General features: G+C 40.5%; 1 protein-coding gene across 6 annotated transcripts in view; it reads left to right on the top strand.

Annotated features, from left to right (window-relative positions):
* Positions 1-467: 467 nt before the first annotated feature.
* The window catches only part of LOC117975245 (transmembrane protein 132B-like), a 62716-nt gene continuing 41574 nt past the window's right edge, over positions 468-21609 (top strand). For 4 of the 6 annotated variants that reach the window (XR_004665506.2, XR_004665505.2, XR_004665504.2 and 1 more), the window contains exon 1: positions 468-860. Coding sequence is in view for 1 of the 6 variants with exons in the window: in XM_034934830.2 (XP_034790721.1) it covers positions 16093-16158 (66 nt within the window). In the remaining 5 variants the exon portion in view is untranslated. Of the gene's footprint in view, positions 861-15766; positions 16159-21609 lie in introns of those variants that run through there. The other 2 variants (XM_034934830.2, XR_004665502.2) reach the window with 2 other exon arrangements.

The raw sequence follows: 21609 nt of genomic DNA, 5'->3' as shown, positions 1-21609 counted from the left end.
ATTCCTAGAACAATTATTTTGAGGGTTAAGTGAGGAAATTATGTATGTACAGTATGATACAAAGTATATTATAAATGACAGCAACTTTTGTAAAATTAGGATTTCAGTGTGCTTAAAAAGGAGGGGCTCAAGAGTAGTGGTGAAATTGAAATGATTTAATGAGAAGGGTGGCTTGGTCCCTGACCATTAGGAGAGACGTGTCTATCACAGCCTCTCTGCCCCGACTCCCACCCCTTATCCCAGGGCACTCCAGATGCACATCATCCCCGCCTGAGAGAAACAGCTAGGGAATGTTCCTAAACACTCTTTTTTCTTGCGTAGCTGATTGCAGAGCTCAGTAAGCCTTTCGCTAAATGACTTTACTTTGACAAGGGGTCGCGATGGCATTTTGATTGGCATCAGCTTCTCCTCCGGAAAAGGGCCTAGTGGGCGACGGTCCCGGCGCGCCCGCTAGATGGCGCCGCAGACCGGGTTGTGACCGCGCCGGCCGCGCGCCCTCCCCTCCCCGCGGAAGCTCCCAGAGCCCCTGCCCGGCAGGTCCCCTCCGTGAACTCGCCGCGTCCTCAGGACCTGCGATTTCCAGGCCTTCCCAGTTTCCACCTGAGTGTGAGCAAATGAAGCCTCCCTCCTGCAGCCCGAGCCAGCGCTCAGCGCAGCCCCTGACCCCTGGCTCCTGGCAACCTGCTTCAGCCAAAATCTTAAGAGGCTTTACTACTTTTATTTAAAATGATGCACGCTCATTATAACATTATTAAACTTAGGAAGAAAAAAAATTCTAAGCGCAGCGCCCTCCAATACGACCATTAGACGCATGGATAAGTAACTGACACGTGGACATTATAACAATGAAATCCTACTCTGTAAGTTGTATTCTATTTGTGAAAGTTCGTTTTTATTTATGATTATAAGAAGACAAAAAATCCAAAGTAGAGTTGATGTGTTTCATTAAAAATAGAGTATTCCATTATATATGGGGTGTGTGTGTGTGTGCGTGTCTGTGTGTGTGATCACATTTTCTTTACCACTAATCCATCCACGGGCACATCGGTCATTTCTATTTCTTGTGAATAATTCTGCAAGGAACATGTGAGTACTGAGATCGCTTTGAGATGGTGATTTTCTTTCCTTTGGATATATAACTAGAAGTGGGAATGGGAAATCATATGGTAGTTCTATTTCTAATTTCTAGAGGAACATTCATCCTGCTTCCCATAATGGCTGTATCAATTTACATTATTCAGCCTTTAAAAAAAAGAAAGAAATCTGCTATTTGAGACAACATGGATGAACCCGGAGGACATTATGTTAAGTGAAATAAGCCAAAGAAAGAAAGACGAATACTGCATAATCTCACCTCTATGTGAAATCTAAAAAGTCAAACTCATGGAAACGGTGGAGGAGTGGTTACCAGAGGTCGTGGGATGGGGAAAAAAGGGGAGTTAGTGGCCAAACGGTGCAGACTTGCAGTTACAAAATGAGTAAGTTCTGAAGACCTAATGAACAACATGGTGCCTGTAGTTAATAACATATTGTTTATTTGAAATTTACTAAGAGAGTAGAGCTTAAGTATTCCCACCACACAAAAAACAAAAAAAAAAACTATTAATACATGAGTTGATGGACATGTCAGTTAGCTTAATTGTCTTAATCATTTCACAGTGCAAATGTTTATCAAAACATCACATTGTACATTTTAAATATGTACAACTTTTTTTTTTTCTTGAGATGGAGTTTCACTCTTGTTGCCCAGGCTGGAGTGCAATGGCATGACTCGGCTCACCGCAACCTCCGCCTCCTGGATTCAAGCGATTCTCCTGCCTCAGCCTCTAGAGTAGCTGGGATTACAGCATGCGCCACCACGCCTGGCTAATTTTGTATTTTTTTAGTAGGGATGGGGTTTCTCCACGTTAGTCAGGCTGGTCTCGAACTCCCGACCTCAGGTGATCCACTTGCCTCCGCCTCCCAAAGTGCTGCGATTATAGGCGTGAGCCACCGCACCTTGTGAATTATACCTCAATAATGTTGAAAAAATACCAAAAATCCCCCAGAAAACATATTAACTGACAATGATACATTTTTAATTTTTAAAATACCCTGGTAATACCGAGGGGAAAAAAAGCTTGAATAAAAAATAGATCAAGGTGTGGCACAATTAAGTCATTATTATGATCACAGTGGCTGCTCTCACTGCTGTGGCTACTAGCACCTCCACCACCGTAACCTCTCCTTTCTATTCCTTTCATGACACAATTTTAGCCCATAGGATTGACTTCCTGTTTTGCAAGTGGAAGAAATGGCACTCTGAGACTTCACCCACTTCTCCTGTTGGATATTCATTAGCTTTGTCATTTTTTTCATGGCCGAGTTTGTAACATGGGTAACCTCTTATAGATCCTAATTCCCCCCTTCTGCTATCGTTGTTTCTCTGCTGGGGAACTATGCTAGGCTTATCTTTCTCGTTCCGTCGGTCACTAACAGGCCATCTGATTCTTTCCATCCTCACAGACGATTGGCATCTTTTATCTGCTGATAGCCCTATTTTGTTGCGAGATCACAACTTTCTGTTCATTTATTCTCATTTCAATGTGATCTAGAGGACAGATGAGATTAATCCAGTGATTAGTCCATAGTGTTCCTCACATTCTTTTAAACTGTGAAATGCTGCTGAGATTTAAGGTATTGTTTGGCAGTCATTCCTTACACACACCTTCACCGAGGGCCTGTGTGCTGACACTGGGCTGAAAGCTGGCATTGGATGAGGGAGGCCCAGTTCTTGCCATCAGGGATGTCAGCAAGGTTTTCTGCCAAGGAACAGAGTTCTCCTATTTTTTTTTTTTTTTTTTTTTGTAAAATTCCTTTCACGAAGGAGGAAGAATTCTATTCCATGATTAAATACCAAGCTTAAACACCGTGAGTAAATACCAAGCATAAACCCTGAGCTCCTGGGGTGGAGTAATCATGCCTTTATGCATTTAGACTCAGTTGGAAACGCTGCTGGGCTCTTTCCTGAGACAGACAAAAAGCAAGAGCATTTAGAAAAGACCGAGAGAGGACCTTGGGGGACACTGTGGACCTTGGGGGAGACATTTCTCACTTTCCCCAGAACCACCTTGGACTCTGGAAAATGTCCTCTTTGGCCAGTGATGGCTATAAGGTCCCACCCTCTCAGCAGAGGAGAGGAGCTTCAGTTGTGTCCAGTACTTTATGGAGAAGAGTCCGGTCTTCTTTTATACCAATTTTTTAATACTAAATGTGGCTTTGAAGCCACGAGAAACAGGTGCCGCTTGGTGAACACCTCCTGGGCACCAGGCAGGAGTTAGGCTCTGCAGTGCATGTCCACTAATCTCACATGCATTTGCTTTTCTATTAATATTTTTAAAAGCACCTTATTGTCGTAATCCACACACCATAAAATTCACCTCTTTACATGTACGATTAAATGATTTTTACTAAGGGTACAGGGCTGTGCAACCGTCACCACCATCCAATTCCAGGAAATCTCCATCATCCCCAGAAAATCGTGTATGCCTGTTTGTCTTCCTTGCTCATTTTGCCCCATGAATCTCATTTCTGTCTCTACAGACTTGTCTTCTCTGGGTCTTTTATATAAATGGAATCTTGCAATATGTGGTATTTTGCATCTAGTTTCTTTCACCTAATGTAATATTTTTGAGGTTCACCCATGTTGTAGCATGCATAAGAACTCAATGCTGTTTCTTGCTGTCTATGCTAATGTGTGTAAATATCATATATGCTTATCAGTTCATCAGTTGATGGGCATTATTTTCCTATTTTTTGCCTCTTCTAATTAATACTTCTATAAATATTAGTGTACAAGAAGTTGTGCTGATGTTTTTTATTTTCTCTTGGATAGACAACTAAAAAAAATTTCTTCGTGAGACTAAATTGTGTCTAAATTTGTATCTATTCATTTATTTTTAACTTTTTATTTTGAAATAACTTAGACTGTATTGAGTTACACAAACAGGATAGAGGGGTCCCCTGTACCCTTTAACTGGTTTATCCCAATGATAAGATTTTGTATAACCACAGCACAATTTTCAAGATCAGAACATTGATATTGATACCTTATAGACTTTTTATAATGTCATACATTTTTCAGTGCGCTGTGTTGTGGCTTTGTTTTGTTGGGTTTTGTTTGGTTTGGTGTAAAGTTCTATGATATTTTTTCTGCATGCACAGTGTCACATAACTGTCACCACAATCAGATATAAATACAGGGAGGCAGCAATTCATAGTCATCCCTTCCACATAACCCTAATGCCTGACAACCCCTCATAGGTCCTCCACACTATAATTTGTCATTTTGAGAATGTTCTAGCAATAAAATAATATCATAAGTGTATTTTGAATCTTTCCCCATTCAGCATAATGGTCATTGAGATCTATCCAAGTTATTGTGTTTCTCAATACTATTCCATTTATAAATGTCGCACAAGTCATCACTTGCCCACTGAAGGGCATTTGAATTGTTTAGGGTTTTTAGTTCTTGCAAACAAAGTTGCTATGAACAATTGTGTACACACTTCTGTGGACATACCTTTTTATTTATATGGGCTAAATTAATAGGGGTACACATGTTGGGCCATGCGATGAGTTTAACTGTATAAGAAAGTGTCAGATGTTTTGCAGACTAGTTGTATCATTTTGCGTTCACACCAGCAATACCTGAGAGATTCAGTTGCTTCGTATCATCACCAGCACTGGACAATGTGCAATGTGTAATTCTAATAGGTATGTAGGGGTATATCCCTGTGGTTTTAACTTGCATTTTCCTAAGAGCTAATGATGTTGAACATTTTTTCATTTGCTTTTTTTTTTTTTTTTTTTTTTTTGAGACAGAGTCTCGCATGTTCCACCCGGCTGGAATGCAGTAGTGTGATCTTGGCTCACTGCAAGCTCCGCCTCTCAGGTTCACACCATTCTCCCGCCTCAGCCTCTGGAGTAGCTGGGACTACAGGCGCCCGCCACCACGCCCAGCTAATTTTTTTTTTTGTATTTTTAGTAGAGATGGGGTTTCACCCTGTTAGCCAGGATGGTCTCCATCTCCTGACCTCGTGATCCCCCCGCCTCGGCCTCCCAAAGTGCTGGGATTACAGGCGTGAGCCACCTCGCCCGGCTTCATTTGCTTTTTTGCTATGTGAATGTATTCTTTGGTGAAATGTTCAAGTCTTTTGCCTATGTTTTATTTAATCAGGCTGTTAGATTGCTTATTATTGAGTTTTGTGAATTGTTTATACATTTTAAATGTTAAAGTCTTAGTTGGATATGCAATTTACAAATATGTTATTTCAGTCTATAGCTTGTATTTTCATTTTCTTTATAGTTTCTTCCGCAGAGCAAAAGATTTTAGTTTTCACAAAGTCTAATTTACTGAATTTTTCTTTTATGGATCATGTATTTGGTGTTATGCCAAAGAAATAAAACCCTTTATTATAACCCCAGGCCACAATAAATTTTCTCTTAAAAGCTTTATAATTCTTCATATTATTTATAGATCTATGAACCCTTTTGAGGTAGATTTTGTGCAACGTTTAAGAATTAAGTTGTTTATTGAGGTTTTTATTTTATTTAATTTATGTTTTTGCATGTGGATAGCTGCTTGTTCAACTTTATTTATTGAAAAGACTATCTTTTCTCCATCGAATTGCTTTTGCACCTATGCAAAAGAATTAGTTTGCCATAGTTATGTGGTTATATTTCTGGGGTCTTTATTCTGCTTCATTGACCTGTGTGTTGACCCCTCTGACAATCATAATGTTTTAACTATTATTGTCCTCATCTGGGGTGACTTTGCCACACAGGTAACAATTTAGCACCATCTGTAGACATCTTTAATTGTCATGATTTGGTAGGCGATATTGCTACTGGCATCTAGTGGGTAAAGATCTGTGATGCTACTCAAAATTCAATATTGTACAGAAGAGTCCTGCACAACCGCTAGAGTTATCTGATTCCACAGTGCCTATGTTGGGAAATCCTCTGTAGCTACATACAAAGTTTCAACATTGGACAACATGGTTTTTCTCACTTTTCTTTTGCAAATTGTTTTCACTATTATATTCCCATAGGCTTTCTTTATACATTTTAAAATAAGTTTCTATGTCTATAAACAATTTCTGCTAAGATTTGGAAAGGAATAGCATTAATCTGACTCATATATTTGGGGAGAATTTTCATTTTTCTGATATTGATTAAAATGAATGAATGCAGTATATCTCCATTGTGTTTTATCACATTTTGAAGTTTTTAGCATACAGAAAATGTCTGTGTTTTGTTAGATTTATATATAGATATTTCATTTTGGTTGCTACTCTAAATGGTATTATGTTTTAAATTCAGTTTCCGGTTCCTCATTCAGATAGAAATACGTTGATTTTTTTCACATTGTCCTTGTATTCTGCAACCTTCCACAACTAATTCCTTTTATGTTTCTAGCAATTTTTGTATAGATTGCTTGAAATCTCCTATGAAGATATTTTTATTATCTGTAAACAGAAACACTTTATTTCTTCTTTTCCAATCTGCGGGCCTTTTTACTTATGTGTCTTGCCTTATTGCACTGGCTAGGATTTCAGTCACTACGTTGAATAGTAGTTGTAACAGCAAACAAACTCATCTTTTTCTGTTTTTTTAAAAGGGAAAATATTCAGTCTTTAATCATTAAGTATGTTCTTAGCTATTAATATTTGTAGATACTTTTTAATTGGGGTAAAGGAATTGAATTTTATTCCTAGTTTGCCTAGAATTTTTGTCATTAGTGGCTGTTGAATTTTATCAAATGCCTTTTCTGCATCAATGGACAGGATTTTGTGTGTTTGTGTGTGTGTGTGTGTGTCCTTTACACTGTTAATATGGTAGATTACTTAATTGTTTTGTATTTCTGGAATTAACTCCTATTTAAATAGATATCCTGCTCTTGACTTTGGCTCTGAGAATGGATATCATAACTGGGACAGAGGAAGGGAGGGAAGGGAGAGAGAGTGAGAAAAGTGGGAGGAAAGGGAGGGAGAGGGAGAGAGAAAGTGAGGTAAAGAGGGAGAGAGAGATGAGAGAGAGACTGATTGATTGATGGCATTCCTGGCTGTTTCCACATGACAAAGGCAGAGGGGAGCAGAGGTAGAAGCTGAGTCAGCTTCTTCCTGGATGGGGACGTCAGGTCCTGTTCTTGTCTTGGCCAGGCTGGCAGGGAAATCTAGGAGGTGGCATATCAGGGACCACAGATGGCAAAGCTCCTCTAAAGCACAGAGTTAGGAGCATTGGGTCCTAGAGCCAGGCCAACCTGGCTTCAAATATCTGCTCTGCCACTTATTGGCTGTGGGACCTGGGGCAAGTCCCTGGATGTCCCTGAGCCTCAGTGTCCCCGCCTGCAACACAGGGATGACAGCACCTCCCCAGAGGCCACTTGACTCCAGAGTCCACACATTCATCCACCACCCCGAAACTCTGCAGATCTCCACACTGTGCCCATCCCCAGCCAGGCCTGCTTCCCCCACGTGCACGCTCAGCTCCTGGTGGCGTCAGCGTCGCCATCCCCATCTCATGTCTCCGTCCGCTGTGCTTCGGCAGCTGAAAGCCCACAGAGTGTATCCGATTTGTATGGAAACATTGTTGATCATCTAATTAAGGTCACCCTCCAAGGGAAACTGAGGCACGGGGTGACCTTTCCCAGGTGATTTATCCTGTTATTACTCTGGTTCAAAGAATGTGTTTCTTGTACCCAGCCAGGCAGCGCCTAAACAGACCTTAAAATCCACACCTTCCAAGTCCCAGTTCTTTCCTCTGAAATGTTTGGCAATCGGTGATGAGGACCATGGACTGTTACTGATTTCAGTGATACTGCTGTCGGCTGTCACATTTCAGATGAGACACGCAGACCTTCTTCAGTGGCACACCAGCAAGCACACTGCAAGTGATCAGCTGTTAGACAGTCACTTGGCCAGGGGCCATTTGTGTTTTCACCAGAAATTCATTCTTGTTCCATTACTAATCGATTCAACTTTCTGCTCCCAGTCCATGGGCTGAATACTTAGTGATTCTGATGTGAGTTGCCGTTCAAAGGGCATCATTTGTAACTCTAAGAACAAGCCTCTCATTCAGTGAAATTCCTGTTAATTAACTCTGCCTGTGGCATTTGTTTCTGGGAACCTAATTTGTAAAGGGTTTACTAAGCTTTCGGTAATTCCAGAGTTCATGAGGTTCTTCAAGTCCCATTTTTGTGTTGACAGAATTTTCCATCAGTCTCCCCTAATCAGCAAATGGCACTACCATCATCCCACTGCTTGGAATAAAAATAGAGGAGTCACCCAGGATGCTTCTCCATTTTCAAGAATCATATTCAGTCCATCAGCAAGTTCTAGTGGCTGTAACCTCCAAAATATATCCAGAGTTAACCCTCTACTCTACCTCACCACCAGCATCGGAGTCCGGCCACCACCATCTCCTGCCAGATGCCTGTCCTCGTCTCCTGCCTGGTCTTCCTGTCCTATCTTTTTTCTTCCTTTCATGGCATTTAGCACTGTTCTAAATCTTATTACATTTATTTGTTTGCTGACTTTTCTCTGTCTTCAGGAGAATGTCAGCTCCGTGAGGGCAGCTCATGTTTATCTTCATACTTATATTTATTTTATTTTATTTTATTTCATTTTATTTTTTGAGATGGAGTCTTACCCTGTCATAAGGCTGGAATGTAGTGGCACGATCTCAGCTCACTGCAACCTCTGCCACCTGAGTTCACGCGATTCTCCTGCCTCAGCCTGCCAAGTAGCAAATATTTGTATTTTTAGTAGAGACGGGGTTTCACCATGTTGGCCAGGATGGTCTCCATCTCTTGACCTTGTAATCTGCCCGCCTTGGCCTCCCGAAGTGCTGGGATTACAGGCGTCTTCATACTTTTGTATCCGCACCACCTGGAAGAGAACCTGACATCTCATGGATGTTCAACAAATGTATGTTGAAATAAGAGCTGAAAGAGAGACGGAGGTAACAGTTTCAGCCACCTTGGCTTTTTGGATGCCACCTTCTGAGGAGCATCCCTTCAGCCTGCCTCCCTCTTTCTCTCATTCCATTCCTTTTTCTTTTTTCCTTTATTTTTAAAAATATTTATCTTTTCTTTCTTTTTTCTCCTTTCCCTGTCCCTTCTTCTTATGTCTTCTGCTCTTGCATTTTTCCTATGACGGTTGCATTTGGGGCTCGTTGGTGGGTGGTAGAGGACTAAGGTCAGCTTAACCCTGGAAAAACACATGGGACTTGGCGGCAGTGTGTGTGTGTGTGCGCGCGCGCACGTGTGTGTGTGTTGGAGGAAGACATTCATCCCATAAGGATCCCACTAAACACATGATCAAACACGCAATGGGTGCCCAGTTGACAGCTGTTGAATGAATGACAATCTCGAATGGGCTGACTAGACCTAGGGGGCATGGGGAGAGCATTCAAGGCAGGGAAGAACAATTCAAATACTCTGCGGCAGGACAGAGAGAGCAGGGGACGTGCAGTGTGGCCAGATAATGGGTACAGGGAAGAGGTTGTTGAGAGGGGCCAGATGCAGCTGGGATCTCAGATGGGTCAGACCGGGAAGGGCCCTGAAGGCCATAAAGATTGGAGTCTGCATTCTGAGCTCAGTAAGAAGCCATATGACATTAATGCTGGAGATGCCATAATCAGATGTGAGCTTCGAAAGGATTAAGCGATGTGGCTGCAGTGAGGAGGAGTCTTCAGGCTTCAGGCGGGAACAAGGAGCCCACTGGGAAGCTCTTGCAGTGGGAAGTGCTGCTGGCTTGATCCTGGTGGTGGCACTGGTGTGGGGAGAAGAGGCTGGGTTTGATTAAATATTTCTCAACTGAAAGGACTTAGGAGCCTCGATGTGGGGGCTCAGGAAAAAAGACAAAGTAGGGGGTACACATAGGATTTTGTCTTGAGCACTTGGGTGGAGAATCCAGAATGGCAACTGGCATTATGCCCATTTTATAGGTGTGAAAATCAAGACCCACAAAGTGGATAGATTGGCCCAAGACCACACCACCAGGCCCCTGCGTTCCAGTCAAGCGTTCCTGGGAGTGACATTTAGCATACACCTTCGATGTGTTCAGAGTAAAGCAATTAACCTTCTGGTTCAGTTTTATAAAATTATGTTTTATTGTGGTAAAATACACATATAAAATTTACCATCTTAATTATTTTTAAGTGCACAGTTCAGAGGTATTAAACACATTCATAATATTGTATGACCATCGCCACCATCCACCCCTATAACTCCTTTCATCTTGTAAAACTGAAATTCTACATCTATTAAAAATTGGTTCCATGTATCTATATAGATAGGTAGATAGAGATATCCAAATTGTTTTGCTTTACAAACAAAATACAGACCTTACACAAATAGGCTCTGTTGAGACTCATGCTTTCTTTCCTGAAATAATGAGCTTCTAATTCTGGTTTAGGGAACCAGAATGAGAGTAACGAAAAAGGCTTTCTCAGTCACCCCAAAGAGTTTTGAAGTGTCAGTTTTCCAGGCGAGGTGCTTCCCAGGTGGAAGAACATTAGAGATACCCCAGGTGGGAGAACACTAGGGGTATCCCAGGTGGGAGAAGATTAGAGGTATCCCAGGTGGGAGAATATTAGAGGTACCCCAGGTGGGAGAACATTAGAGGCATCCCAGGTAGGAGAACATTTCTGGGGTTCCAGGCCCACAGGCGGCTGGCGGTGTCTCTGGAACACAGCAGGGAGTGTGTTGTCTGCGGCCACAGCCCCTGCCAAGAACATGGACCTCAGTGTAGAAGAAAGTCAAGAACACTTCCGTGTACAAAGCTCCTGAAACATTTTTTTAAAAAAGAACACTGCAGAATAATTAATCCCAAAGTGTCCATATCCCAATGCCTGGAACCAGTGATTATGTTAACTTACATGGCAGAAAGGACTTTTCAGATGTGACGAAATTAAGGACATTGAGATTAAGGAGACAATCCTGGATTATCGAGGTGGGCCCAATCTAATCGCAAAGCCTTTTAGATAAATAAGGGGAGGCAGAGAGTCAGAGAAGGAGGTATTGTGACAGAAGCAGAGACCAGAGTGACACAACCCGAGGAAGACGGTGCTGGGCATTGCTGGCTTTGAAGGTAGATTCTTCCCTGGACCTCCAAGAGGAATGCAGTGCTGTGGGCAATTGATTTTAGTCTGGCGAAACCTGATTTTGTCTTCTAACCTCCAGGCTCTCAGATAATAAATGTACGTTGCTCTGAGACACTAAGTTTATCATAATTTATTACAGTACCATGGAAAACTAATAAAAACAGGGTTTAAAAAGTGTGGTGTTATTTAAATGTTTATGTTTATTACACCAATGCTTTTAACCCAAATAAAAAATACTAACGTGATTCAAAAGAAAATTATGGGATTTATTTTCAAAAATAGAGTTTCCCAAATGTGCAGGGCTGATATTTCTCTGTGGGCACTGGTGTGTGTATACTGACCTTTTATGTCTGACTTCCACTAGTAGTATGGGCAGGTCCGTGCTCTCACAGCTTTAACTATGGTAGATATCACCTCTGCAAATATACAATAGATATATGACACTGGGACTCAAGTACACATTTAGGTGAGACCATATTCTTATTCTAATGCTGATGAAGTGTTTCTGTGGCTATATACCCTCTGTGTACATGGCCTTATTTGGAGATAAGATACAATATCTATCCTTGAGGTTTTTCCTTAGTTAAAACTCAGGCCAATTGTCCCATCTGACTTTTAGTTCTGATGCCTAAAAGTCTTTGAGCTCAATTCCTAGCTTGGAAGTGGAAACTACTATCAGCATGAAGTATTGTGTGTGTGTGTGTGTCTGTTCAGCTGGAGATATTTGTTTTGTAAACACCTGTGTTTAAAGTAAATGAACCCTGCTCACAATTCATGTAATGACCCAAGTCACAGTACATAAAGTTCCCCCACCACAGGGAGATGCTGGGAGCTCATGAGTGGGTGGTGTGCCTGGAGCCAGGCTCAGTTTCAGGACACCAGGTGCAGAGGTGGTGACCAATAAGGAGGCCAGGAGAGCCTGCTCAATGATACAGACCTGATGCCACATCCCAGACTGCTTCCTGGACTGGAAAAGTTTAGGGGTAAGAGACCAGCACTGGCATCTGGTGAGTATCACTGCACCCTAAAATCCCAAGCCTCCGTCTACCTTTTCCCAGTGGTGGCCCTTGTGGACAGGGCTCATCAGCCCATAGAATCCCAACGCCATTCTAGTTTTCCCTTCTAGAACCTCTAGGGTACAGCAAAAATACAATCCTTCTTGTCTGAGGAGGCTGGGAAAGAATGACAACAGTGCTCTATCTGCTCTTTTTAGAGGAAACTGCAATACTGACCACAGGCTGGCTCTCACTGAATGCTGCCGACCACACAGTGGGGTATGACGAGGTGTGATGTGGAAGGCAGGCTCTGGCGCCAGACCACTGGCTCAAACCCCAGCTATGCCACTCGTTTGTTGGATGAAGTTGGGTGATGTCACCTTCTCTGTATGTCAACTTTCTTATGTATAAAATAGGGTTCATATCAACACCTAGTGGATCAGCAACTCTTTGAGACAGGCACATGCACTGCTCATCATATTTTAGCTCTTTAACTTTAGGGCATGTGGACTGATGCCCTAAATAGCATCTGGACTGATTGTGTCCACAAAATTCATATGTTGAAGCCCTTACACCCAGTGGGATGGTACGTGCAGGCGAGCGTTTTGGGAGGTGATTAGGCCATGAGGATGGGGCTCTCAAGAATGAGATTTGTGCCCTTAGAAGAGACAGGAGACAGATGACCTCTCTCTGCTATGAGAGGAAACAGTAAGAAAGCAGCTGTCTGCACACCAGAAAAAGAGCCCACACGAGAACCCAGCCATGCTGACAGCCCATTTTTGGACTTTCAGCCTCCAGAACGATGAGAAACAAATGTTTGTTTTTAAGTCAATGAGTCTGTGGTATTTTGTTATAGCAGCCAATATTGACTAAGACAGGTGGGGCTGCATTTCCTTACTGTCTAAGTGCTAGGTGGGGCCATAGAGTCATGCAATGTTGACCACTGATTTGTGAACAAAAGTAATAACATGTCACTCATGCTGCAGGGCATTTAATCACTGTGGCATCCATAGTTTTTTTTCTTTCTACCATGATGACTAGCAGTATTCCAGTTTCACCTTCCTGGGTTTTCTGTGGTAACAGTGTGGTTGGGAATATTCAACTAATCAGTGATTGGTACATAGGTCAACAAACCAGTGAACAAGAAAAACATCTTTGTGTGTGAAGCAACTAAGGTTTGCTGTGATATTTGCTACCAAACTAGGACTGAGAGATACATTATCTCATAGGGTGAGGTAGAGTCAATGGATTAACACAAATAGTGAGCTTTAACAGTACCTACCACATGACAATGACTTAATTAATTGTAACTATTACAATTATGTCAGCTAACTAGGGCTCAGTCCTCATTTTTTATGGTGAGCCTGGCCTTTTTCATCATTGTTGGATGGAGCCCATGGAGAATAAAAACGATTTGCTCAGAGAAATTGTTGCTCAGAAAAATCCCCATTCCCAGACTAGGACATGGGTCCTGATCTGCAGTCTGTGACCTGTTGATTGTGCCTGTACCAACCACAGTCAGTGGAAAGGGCTCTGAACAAAGGGCTGGGAGGCCCAAATTGTGTCACCTGAGGAGGTGCCCCTTAAACTGTCTGAGTTTTAGGGTCCTGAGCCAAGGTGTGCAGGGTTGAAGTAGGTGAGTTCTGAGGCCCAGGTACGCCCAGACTATGGTTTCTAAACTGTTCCGTGAGTTTCATGCAACCGATTCAGATTCTCACATCAATAGACAGCAGCACTGCTTTCGTCAGTTTTCTATGTTGTAGATATTTCTAAGATTTGGTTTGATTTAGGTGAAACCATTGTGTTCAATGTTTGATAGAAGTATGGTGTGATGGGAAGAGCATGTGTAAAGCCTGGAAAACACAGCTAAAATCCTGGCTGTGCTGCTTTTCAGCTATGCCTGCTCAGCTAAGACTTGTAATCACCCTGAGCTCCAAGTTATTCATCTCTAAAACCCAGTAAGTAAATTTATTTAGCAATCTATTTGAGACACTAAGTGTGATGCTGTTTTACGTAGAGTGCCCATAGAAGTCTTTCATGGAAGCATAAGATGCTATTTCAGCAAGACCCAAAGGAAGTGCAAAAATGAATAAAACTATTATTTTGGAGACATCCATTCCAGGAATGGGAAACCACAATTAGCAAGACCTTGAAATGGATGCCTATTTGGTGTCTTAAAGAAACAGCAAGGAGCTCTGTGTGACCAGGGTAGCATGGAGAGCACACAGAGGGAAGATAGAGGAGGCGATGGGTATAAAGTGTTGACAGATCATGCACGGACAATGAAATGGGGATGATTATACACAGGCATCACAGCGTTCCAAGAATTCAATAACACAGTAAGTATTGAATACCTAGCAAGGCCCCTGTCTTCCAGAGAAGAATAGAATTAGAACAAGGGCACTGAGTGAGCAAGACTCAGGTTTGAATTGATTGCTGTTATTGGTCAAATGGCTGCATGACTTAGTGACTATAAGCTTGGGCTTGACTTACAGGAGAGAGGCACTATCAAATCCTGAATAACTTCAAACTTCAGGGCTGTGGGGGCGCCATAATCACAAGGGGAGGAGGCTCAGTGTTGGCATATATAAGGTGACACAGAGACTGCTGTATTGTGGCAAGGACCATGCATGTGGCTTGCTGCCCAAGGCGAGTTAATGATGGTATAAATGAAGTGACTCAAAGACTATTGCACTTTATACTGCGTCAGGAACTTGCACATGCACTTGCTGCCCATGAGTTAGGTAAGAGGAGCCTTATGGAAATTATTTGTAGTTTGTAGCTGGAATAAATCCTTTCATATCCACTGCAATGGTTGTAGCCATGAGAATCCATGAATCATTTAGAATACATCTTCAGAACATGGAAGATGGCCATAAAAGGTGAGCTTGCTTTTCCTTTCCCAATCATAACACATAGAATGATGTCCATTGCACTGGCCTGCTGATTATGAATTCTTCTGGTCATAACACTCTGATTTTCCTTTGGGAAACCATCTCTTCCTGGCTCTTGGACCATGAGGTTTAGCTGGTGATGGTTCTAGTCAACTGGCATATACCATCTCTCTAGCCACCATGATTGGTTCACATCACTTGGCCTATGAGGGCCCAGTGATTATCAGTCCCAAGGCTATTGTCAGAACAACCGAGCTTCCAGCTGCCATCTTCCTGTGAAGGGATAACCTGCCTGAGAGGAAAACCCTCACTAAGGAAGCACGGGTGAAAGATGAAGAGAACAAATTCCCAGTCGATCTTTGACTCCTTAGATTCATCCATACTTAAAGCTATCTCTGGCATGTTCACTTACAAGAGCTTATGAATTACTATTTTTTGATTAGGACAATAAATGGATTTTTTTCTCTTGTGATCAAAAGAATCCTGATTTGTAATGGTTTCAGGACATTAGAAACAAGATTTTTTTAAAAAACAGTTTTATTGAGATATAATTTGCCTACAGTGCATTTCACCTTTCTTAGATATACACTTCAATCAGCTTTACAAATGTTTACAGCTTTGTAACCACTACTTCCTAGAAGATAGACAATATTCCCATCATATCCCCCAAATCTCCCTATGATCTTTTGATGGAAATCCCTGTTCCCTAACTCCAGACACAGGCAAATGTGATTTGCTTTCTGACATTACAGTTTTGCCTTTTTCTAACATTTCATATATAAGAAATAAATGGAATCTTTATGTTTGTACTCTTTTGCATCTGACTTCTTTTACGTAATAATGTTTTTGACATCCATCCATGTTGTTGTATCGGTAAATCCATTCTTTATTATTCTGTTCTATTGGAACATGTTATTATGCTATTCTCTGTTTCTTGTTAAAATGGGCTGTTAATTGTTATCTTGTTTCCTTCTATGTAATGTGTCTTAATACTTATTTTTTTTTTGGCTGAGTTCAGTATTTTCTCTTTCTCTTTGGTGCTTTGCAGATTGACTATGATGTACCTTGACGTGATTTGCTTGTGTTTAAACTACTTGAAGTTCGTTACACTTCTTAGACCTGTAAGTTAACATTTTTCTCCAAATTTAGTGAGTTTTGACTGTTATTTCTGTATTTCATTTTCCTTTCCTTGTCTCTTTCCCTCTTCTGGTCTTCACTTGGCCTCGGATGAATTACATGGATGTTGGGCCATTTGGTATTGTCTCAAAGATCCAAGAAGTCTTGCTAATTTATCTTTAATATTTTTCTATTTATTCTTAAGATGTAATTATTTTTCTTAAGGTGTATTCAACTTTACTAATACATATTTTTGACATCTCAATATGTTGGTGAGTCAATATAGTAAATTTTTCATTTTTGTTATTTTTCTTTTTTAACTCTAAAATTTATATTTTTGTAGTGTACATTTCTCTGTTACAATTGCTTTCTCTCATAAATACCATATTTTCCTTTATTTCTTTGAATATGTTTTTTTCTTTAATTATTTGTATACATTTACAAAAGCTTCTATAAATCCATGTCTGCTAACTTCAGCATCTGGGATCTGGCAGGATCTTTTTCTATTCACTTCTACTTTCTGAATTATGGCCCACACTTTTCTGCCTTTTAAAATATCCCCTACTTTTTGATTGAAAAAAAGAACTTTGTAGACAACAAAATGTAGCAACTGTAGAATATGTTTTGTTTGTCTGTAGATTGTTAAATTTTAAATTTACTTTTGTTTTAGTTGACAGTTAACCTCCCTAGACTGAAACTATGAAATCTACCTCAATTTTTTGCTGTGTTTTCTCCCTGGATTTTTACCAGTCTTCCCTATGCCTCTGTATTTTATCATTTAAGCAATGCCTGGAGCAGAATTTGTATTATGATTTGATGCCCCCTCCCTTTATGTGATTTCCTGTTTTTCTTTTGTTCCCCCTAGATTTCAGTTTCTCTGAAAGTCTCAATTACTGTTCTCTAGATGGCATCATTAATTAAGACATAAAGTACTGATGACTGGTTACAATTATTATCATTGAAGATCTCCTTTAAATTTCCCATTAGGCAACAACAATAATTAGCCCCAAGGAATTTTCAAAAAAAAGCATTTAATACCAACTACATATGTAAATATTGCATCATCAAACAGATTTTTGACAACTGTTGTTACATATTGTTTATCACTGTAGAGATAAAGTATGCTTGTTGTGATAACCATAAAGTATATTGGAACAGCTGCCAAGCATGTTTAAATTTAATCTCTGTTATTAATTAAGACGAATGCTTCTCAATGACTCTACATCCCCAAAGGCTCAGAAAATCACTCTTCCTTTCACAACCTGTTATGTGAGTTGAGGAGCTTTTCATGAATGCGCTCATTCATTTTATCACTGGAAGGAAGTAGTTGCATTTGTTCCTGTTTTATTATGGAGAGAAAGTAGAAAAACATGCAAGTAGTCCCCATTTCAAAAGTGAATTTCAGCTGTCCTTGTCCATAAGAATTAAGTACAAAGACGTTTAAAGTCTTTTAGATATAGTTAATTGCTCTATTATCTTGATCTAAAGACCCATGGGAAACACAAATATGAATGAATGTCTTAAGCACTTCCTTAAGAGACAGCTTTTATTTTATTTTTTTCACTTCATATTTGACATGCTTTGTGATGTTGACTACTTATCTTCTGTTTTCATTTGCTCCCTTGGAAATTGAGTTTCTGCTAAAATGAATGATCATAACCATCCAGTACATCTTTTCAAATAGAACTGACTCATTGATAACAGATTTAGAACATTCAGAATAACAAAGATAAAATTAACACCATACAGTGTTGCAAGGTATGACAGGAAATTTCGAATACAGATGTCCTTGAACTTTCTAGAAAAAGTAATTCTGCCAATTCTGTTTGCTGCCTGTCAGCTCCAACTCCACCCATCCCTCCTTGCTTTGTGGTCTTGGAGCTGGACCCTGTAAATATTTCTGTTTTGTTGATGCAACATTGGACTTTTCCAATGGGGGGTGCTAGAGAGACAGTGAAAGGGACAGCTGAGGAAGGGCTCTTCTTCCTGATTACAGTGTCTTCTTTCTGTTCCTGTGGCATAGCTCCCAGCAGCCTGCAGAGGTCTGGTGGTGTTCATTGTTCAGTGAGTTTCACTGGCCCACCAGTGGGTAACTTGGCTCATTAGCTGGGAACCAGCTCTGGCCCAAGACACTCAGCGCACTTCCCAACCAGGCAATGGGGTACAGCCACACCAGCTCAATGAGGTCTGAATTTAAGCTTGGGAGAAAGTACGCTTTATGTTTTTTACTTCTTGGGTACGTTCCTTTAGCCCTACAAGTAGTAGCTGCTCCTTCCATTTATTATTCCTGTTCAAAGAGTCTTCAAAAATTAGTGGAAAATGCATATTTATTGAAAAATTATGCATGGATTTCAAGCCATTTTTTGCATCAAAATAAATTCATACTGACTTTTTGTAGCACATCTGAGCAGGATTTAGTTTAAGGCAGCAAGAATAAGAAGACATCAGTTTGAGAAAAAGCCTCTGTGAGTGCAACATGAATTCTGCAAACATTGAAGCAAAAACATCAAATTTATGGTGAAACTGGGTGTAAGAATGGTGAGATAATTGATGCTAAAAAATGTTTATGGGAATAATGCCTAAAGGAAATTAGCAGTTTACAAATGGTTAAATCATTTTAAGAATGAACAAAATGATATTGAAAATAAAGCCCACAATGGCAGACCATCCACATCAATTTGCAGGAAAAAAGTTCTTTTTGTTTGTGCCCTAATTGAAAAGGACTGATGATTAACAGCACAAACAACAGCCAACACCATAGACATCTCAAGTGGTTCAGCTTACACAATTCTGGCTGATGATTAAAGTTGAACAAAGTTTCCAATCAGTGGAGTCCAATCAGTGGATGCCAAACTTTACCCAGATCAGCCACAGAGAACAGCAAAGCTTTCATTCATTGGAAATTTTAAACAAGTGGGATCAAGATCCCGAAGAACTGCATTGAAGAATTGTGACAGGAGATGAAACATGGCTTTACTGGTGCTATCCTGAAGACAAAGCACGATTAAACCAATGGCCACCAAAAGGTGGAAGAGGTCCAGTCACGGCAAAAGTGGACTGATCAAGAGCAAAGGTCATGGCAATAATTTTTTGGGATGCTGAAGGCATTTTGCTTGTTGACTTTCAGGAAGGCCAAAGAATGACATCTGCTTTCTATGAGAGTGTTTTAAGAAAGGTTGCCAAAGCTTTGGCAGAAAAACACCCGAGTAAGCTTCAATAGAGAGTCCTTCTCCGCCATCACAATGCAAAGCTCCTACTCATTCCTCTCATCGAACAAGGGCAATTGTGCAGCTGAGCATGGTGGCTCACATCTGGAATCCCAGCATTCTGGGAAACCTAGGTGGGAAGATTGCTTAAGCCCATGAAGTTTGAGACCAGCCTGAGCATCATCGTGAGATCCCGTCTCTATAAAATAATAATAATAATAATTCCTTAACTGGCTATGGTGGCGTGCATCTATAGTCCTAGCTACTTCAGAGGCTAAGGTGAAAGGATTGCTTGAGCCCAGGAGTTTGAGGCTGAAATGAGCTATGATTGTGCCACTGCACTCCAAACTGGGTGACAGAGGGAGACCCTGTCTCAAAAAAAGAAAAAAATAATAATCAAAAAAATAAGGAAAAATGGCAATTTTGCCAGTGTTTCCACGGGAAATCATTAGGCATCTACCTTACAGTCCTGATTTGGCTTCTTCTGACTTCTTGTTTGCTAAAATTAAAAAAAAAATCTATATTTAAAGGAAACTTTTTACCTGTTTTTCTCCAGTTCATAATTTGAAAAGACTGCATTGACATGGTAACATTTCCAGGACCCTCAGTTCTACAGGGATGGACTAAATATCTGGCATCATCACTCACAAAAGTGTCTTCAACTTGACGGACTTCATGCTCACAAACACAGTTTATATTTTTTACTTTTATCTTTTAATTTTGTTTATCCACAAACTTTTTGAAGTCCCCTTATATTCTGAAGAGTTTTCATCCCTTTTAATAGATAATTGTTATATTAAAAGCTTAATGTTCAAACTAGTGATGTAGTGTCTGTGTCCTGACTGGAGCCCGATTGTTACGAACACGTATGAACACATTCCGCAAATATATGCATTTTCCCACTATGAATTCTTATTTATCTGTTGTATTTAAACATATTTCCCAAGGCCATTTGTAAGTTACATTTTTGATGAATCGAAGAATGATCTTTTTAAAGCTGGACTTAAGTAATGTAAATACCTGAAAAACATTCCATGATTTAGACTGATGGTTTTCATACTTTAGTGGGATTCAGAAACATCTGGGAACGTCATTTAAAATGTGGACTCCAGGGCTTCCCTCCCAGACTGATCTGGGGCAGTGGGAGTGAACAGAAGCCAGCATTTTAAAAACTATTTCAAGTGATTATGATATAAGTTGTCACTGGACCTCAGGCTGATGTTACTGTGAAGTCAAGTGACAACTTATGTCAGAATCACTTGAAATACTCACGACAAGTCATTCAGGTTCTTGGCATTTTGAATAAACAATTGCACAAAATGCACAAACAAAGCAATAAAAGAATGAAGCACTGAAAGCAGAGATTTACTGGAAAGTACAAAAGCAGAGATTTACCCTCTGGAGTGGGCGCAGGCTCAAGAGTCCTGGTTACAGAATTTTCTGAGGTTTAAATACCCTCTGGAAGTTTCCACTGGTTAATTGGTTACACCCTATGTAAATGAAGGAGTGGCCTGGGACCAGTCTGATTGGTCGCAGTAGGTGACCAATCAGAGGCTGAAGTGAAGTTACAAAGTTGCACCCCTATGCAAATGAAGACTAGGCCTGTGACCAGTATGATTGGTTGTGGGAGGGGACCGACCAATCAGCGGTACTTTCCATTTCTCATCTGCAACACAGAAAGCGGGGTCGGGTTGCAAAGGGAGTAGCCTCTGATCCTTTTGTTACTTGGGCATAGAAAGGTGGGGTTTTCCTTTTGATTCAGTTCTAGGAAGTCAGCATAAATTGGCCTTAGGTTCCCTGCCTCCAAATCCTATTCTCCTGCTTCACTGACATATAATTAAAATTTGGATTATTAAATGACCTTCCTGCATAAATGTTTGTATTTCCACATAATCCCTACAGTTGCCCTGTTAGGTGTCTTAGGCTCGTTTCACTGCTCTGTTGCTCAGAACAGTATCTCCTAGGCAGATGGGGTTGAGACAGAAACCTATCCCAGGATTTTTAATTCCAGATCCAATTTCTTTTTCCCACTAAACAACACTGCTTTGCTATCGTATACCAAAACCACCTCTCTCTTCCATACAAATGACACAAATGAACTCTGTCAGGGAAACAATTCTAGTTTTTTTACTGATTGTGAAAGTGACTAATGTTTTTGTTAAATGTGGAAAATTACAAAGAATAAAATTTTAAAATATCTATTTTCCCACTGCCTTGAGATAATCACAATTAACTTTTGACGAATTTATT

Source organism: Pan paniscus, chromosome 10 (genome assembly GCF_029289425.2).
Source record: "Pan paniscus chromosome 10, NHGRI_mPanPan1-v2.0_pri, whole genome shotgun sequence".
NCBI classification, from domain to species: Eukaryota; Metazoa; Chordata; class Mammalia; order Primates; family Hominidae; genus Pan; species Pan paniscus.
Note: the sequence above shows the minus strand (reverse complement) of the source record. Positions and strands in the feature narration are given on the sequence as shown.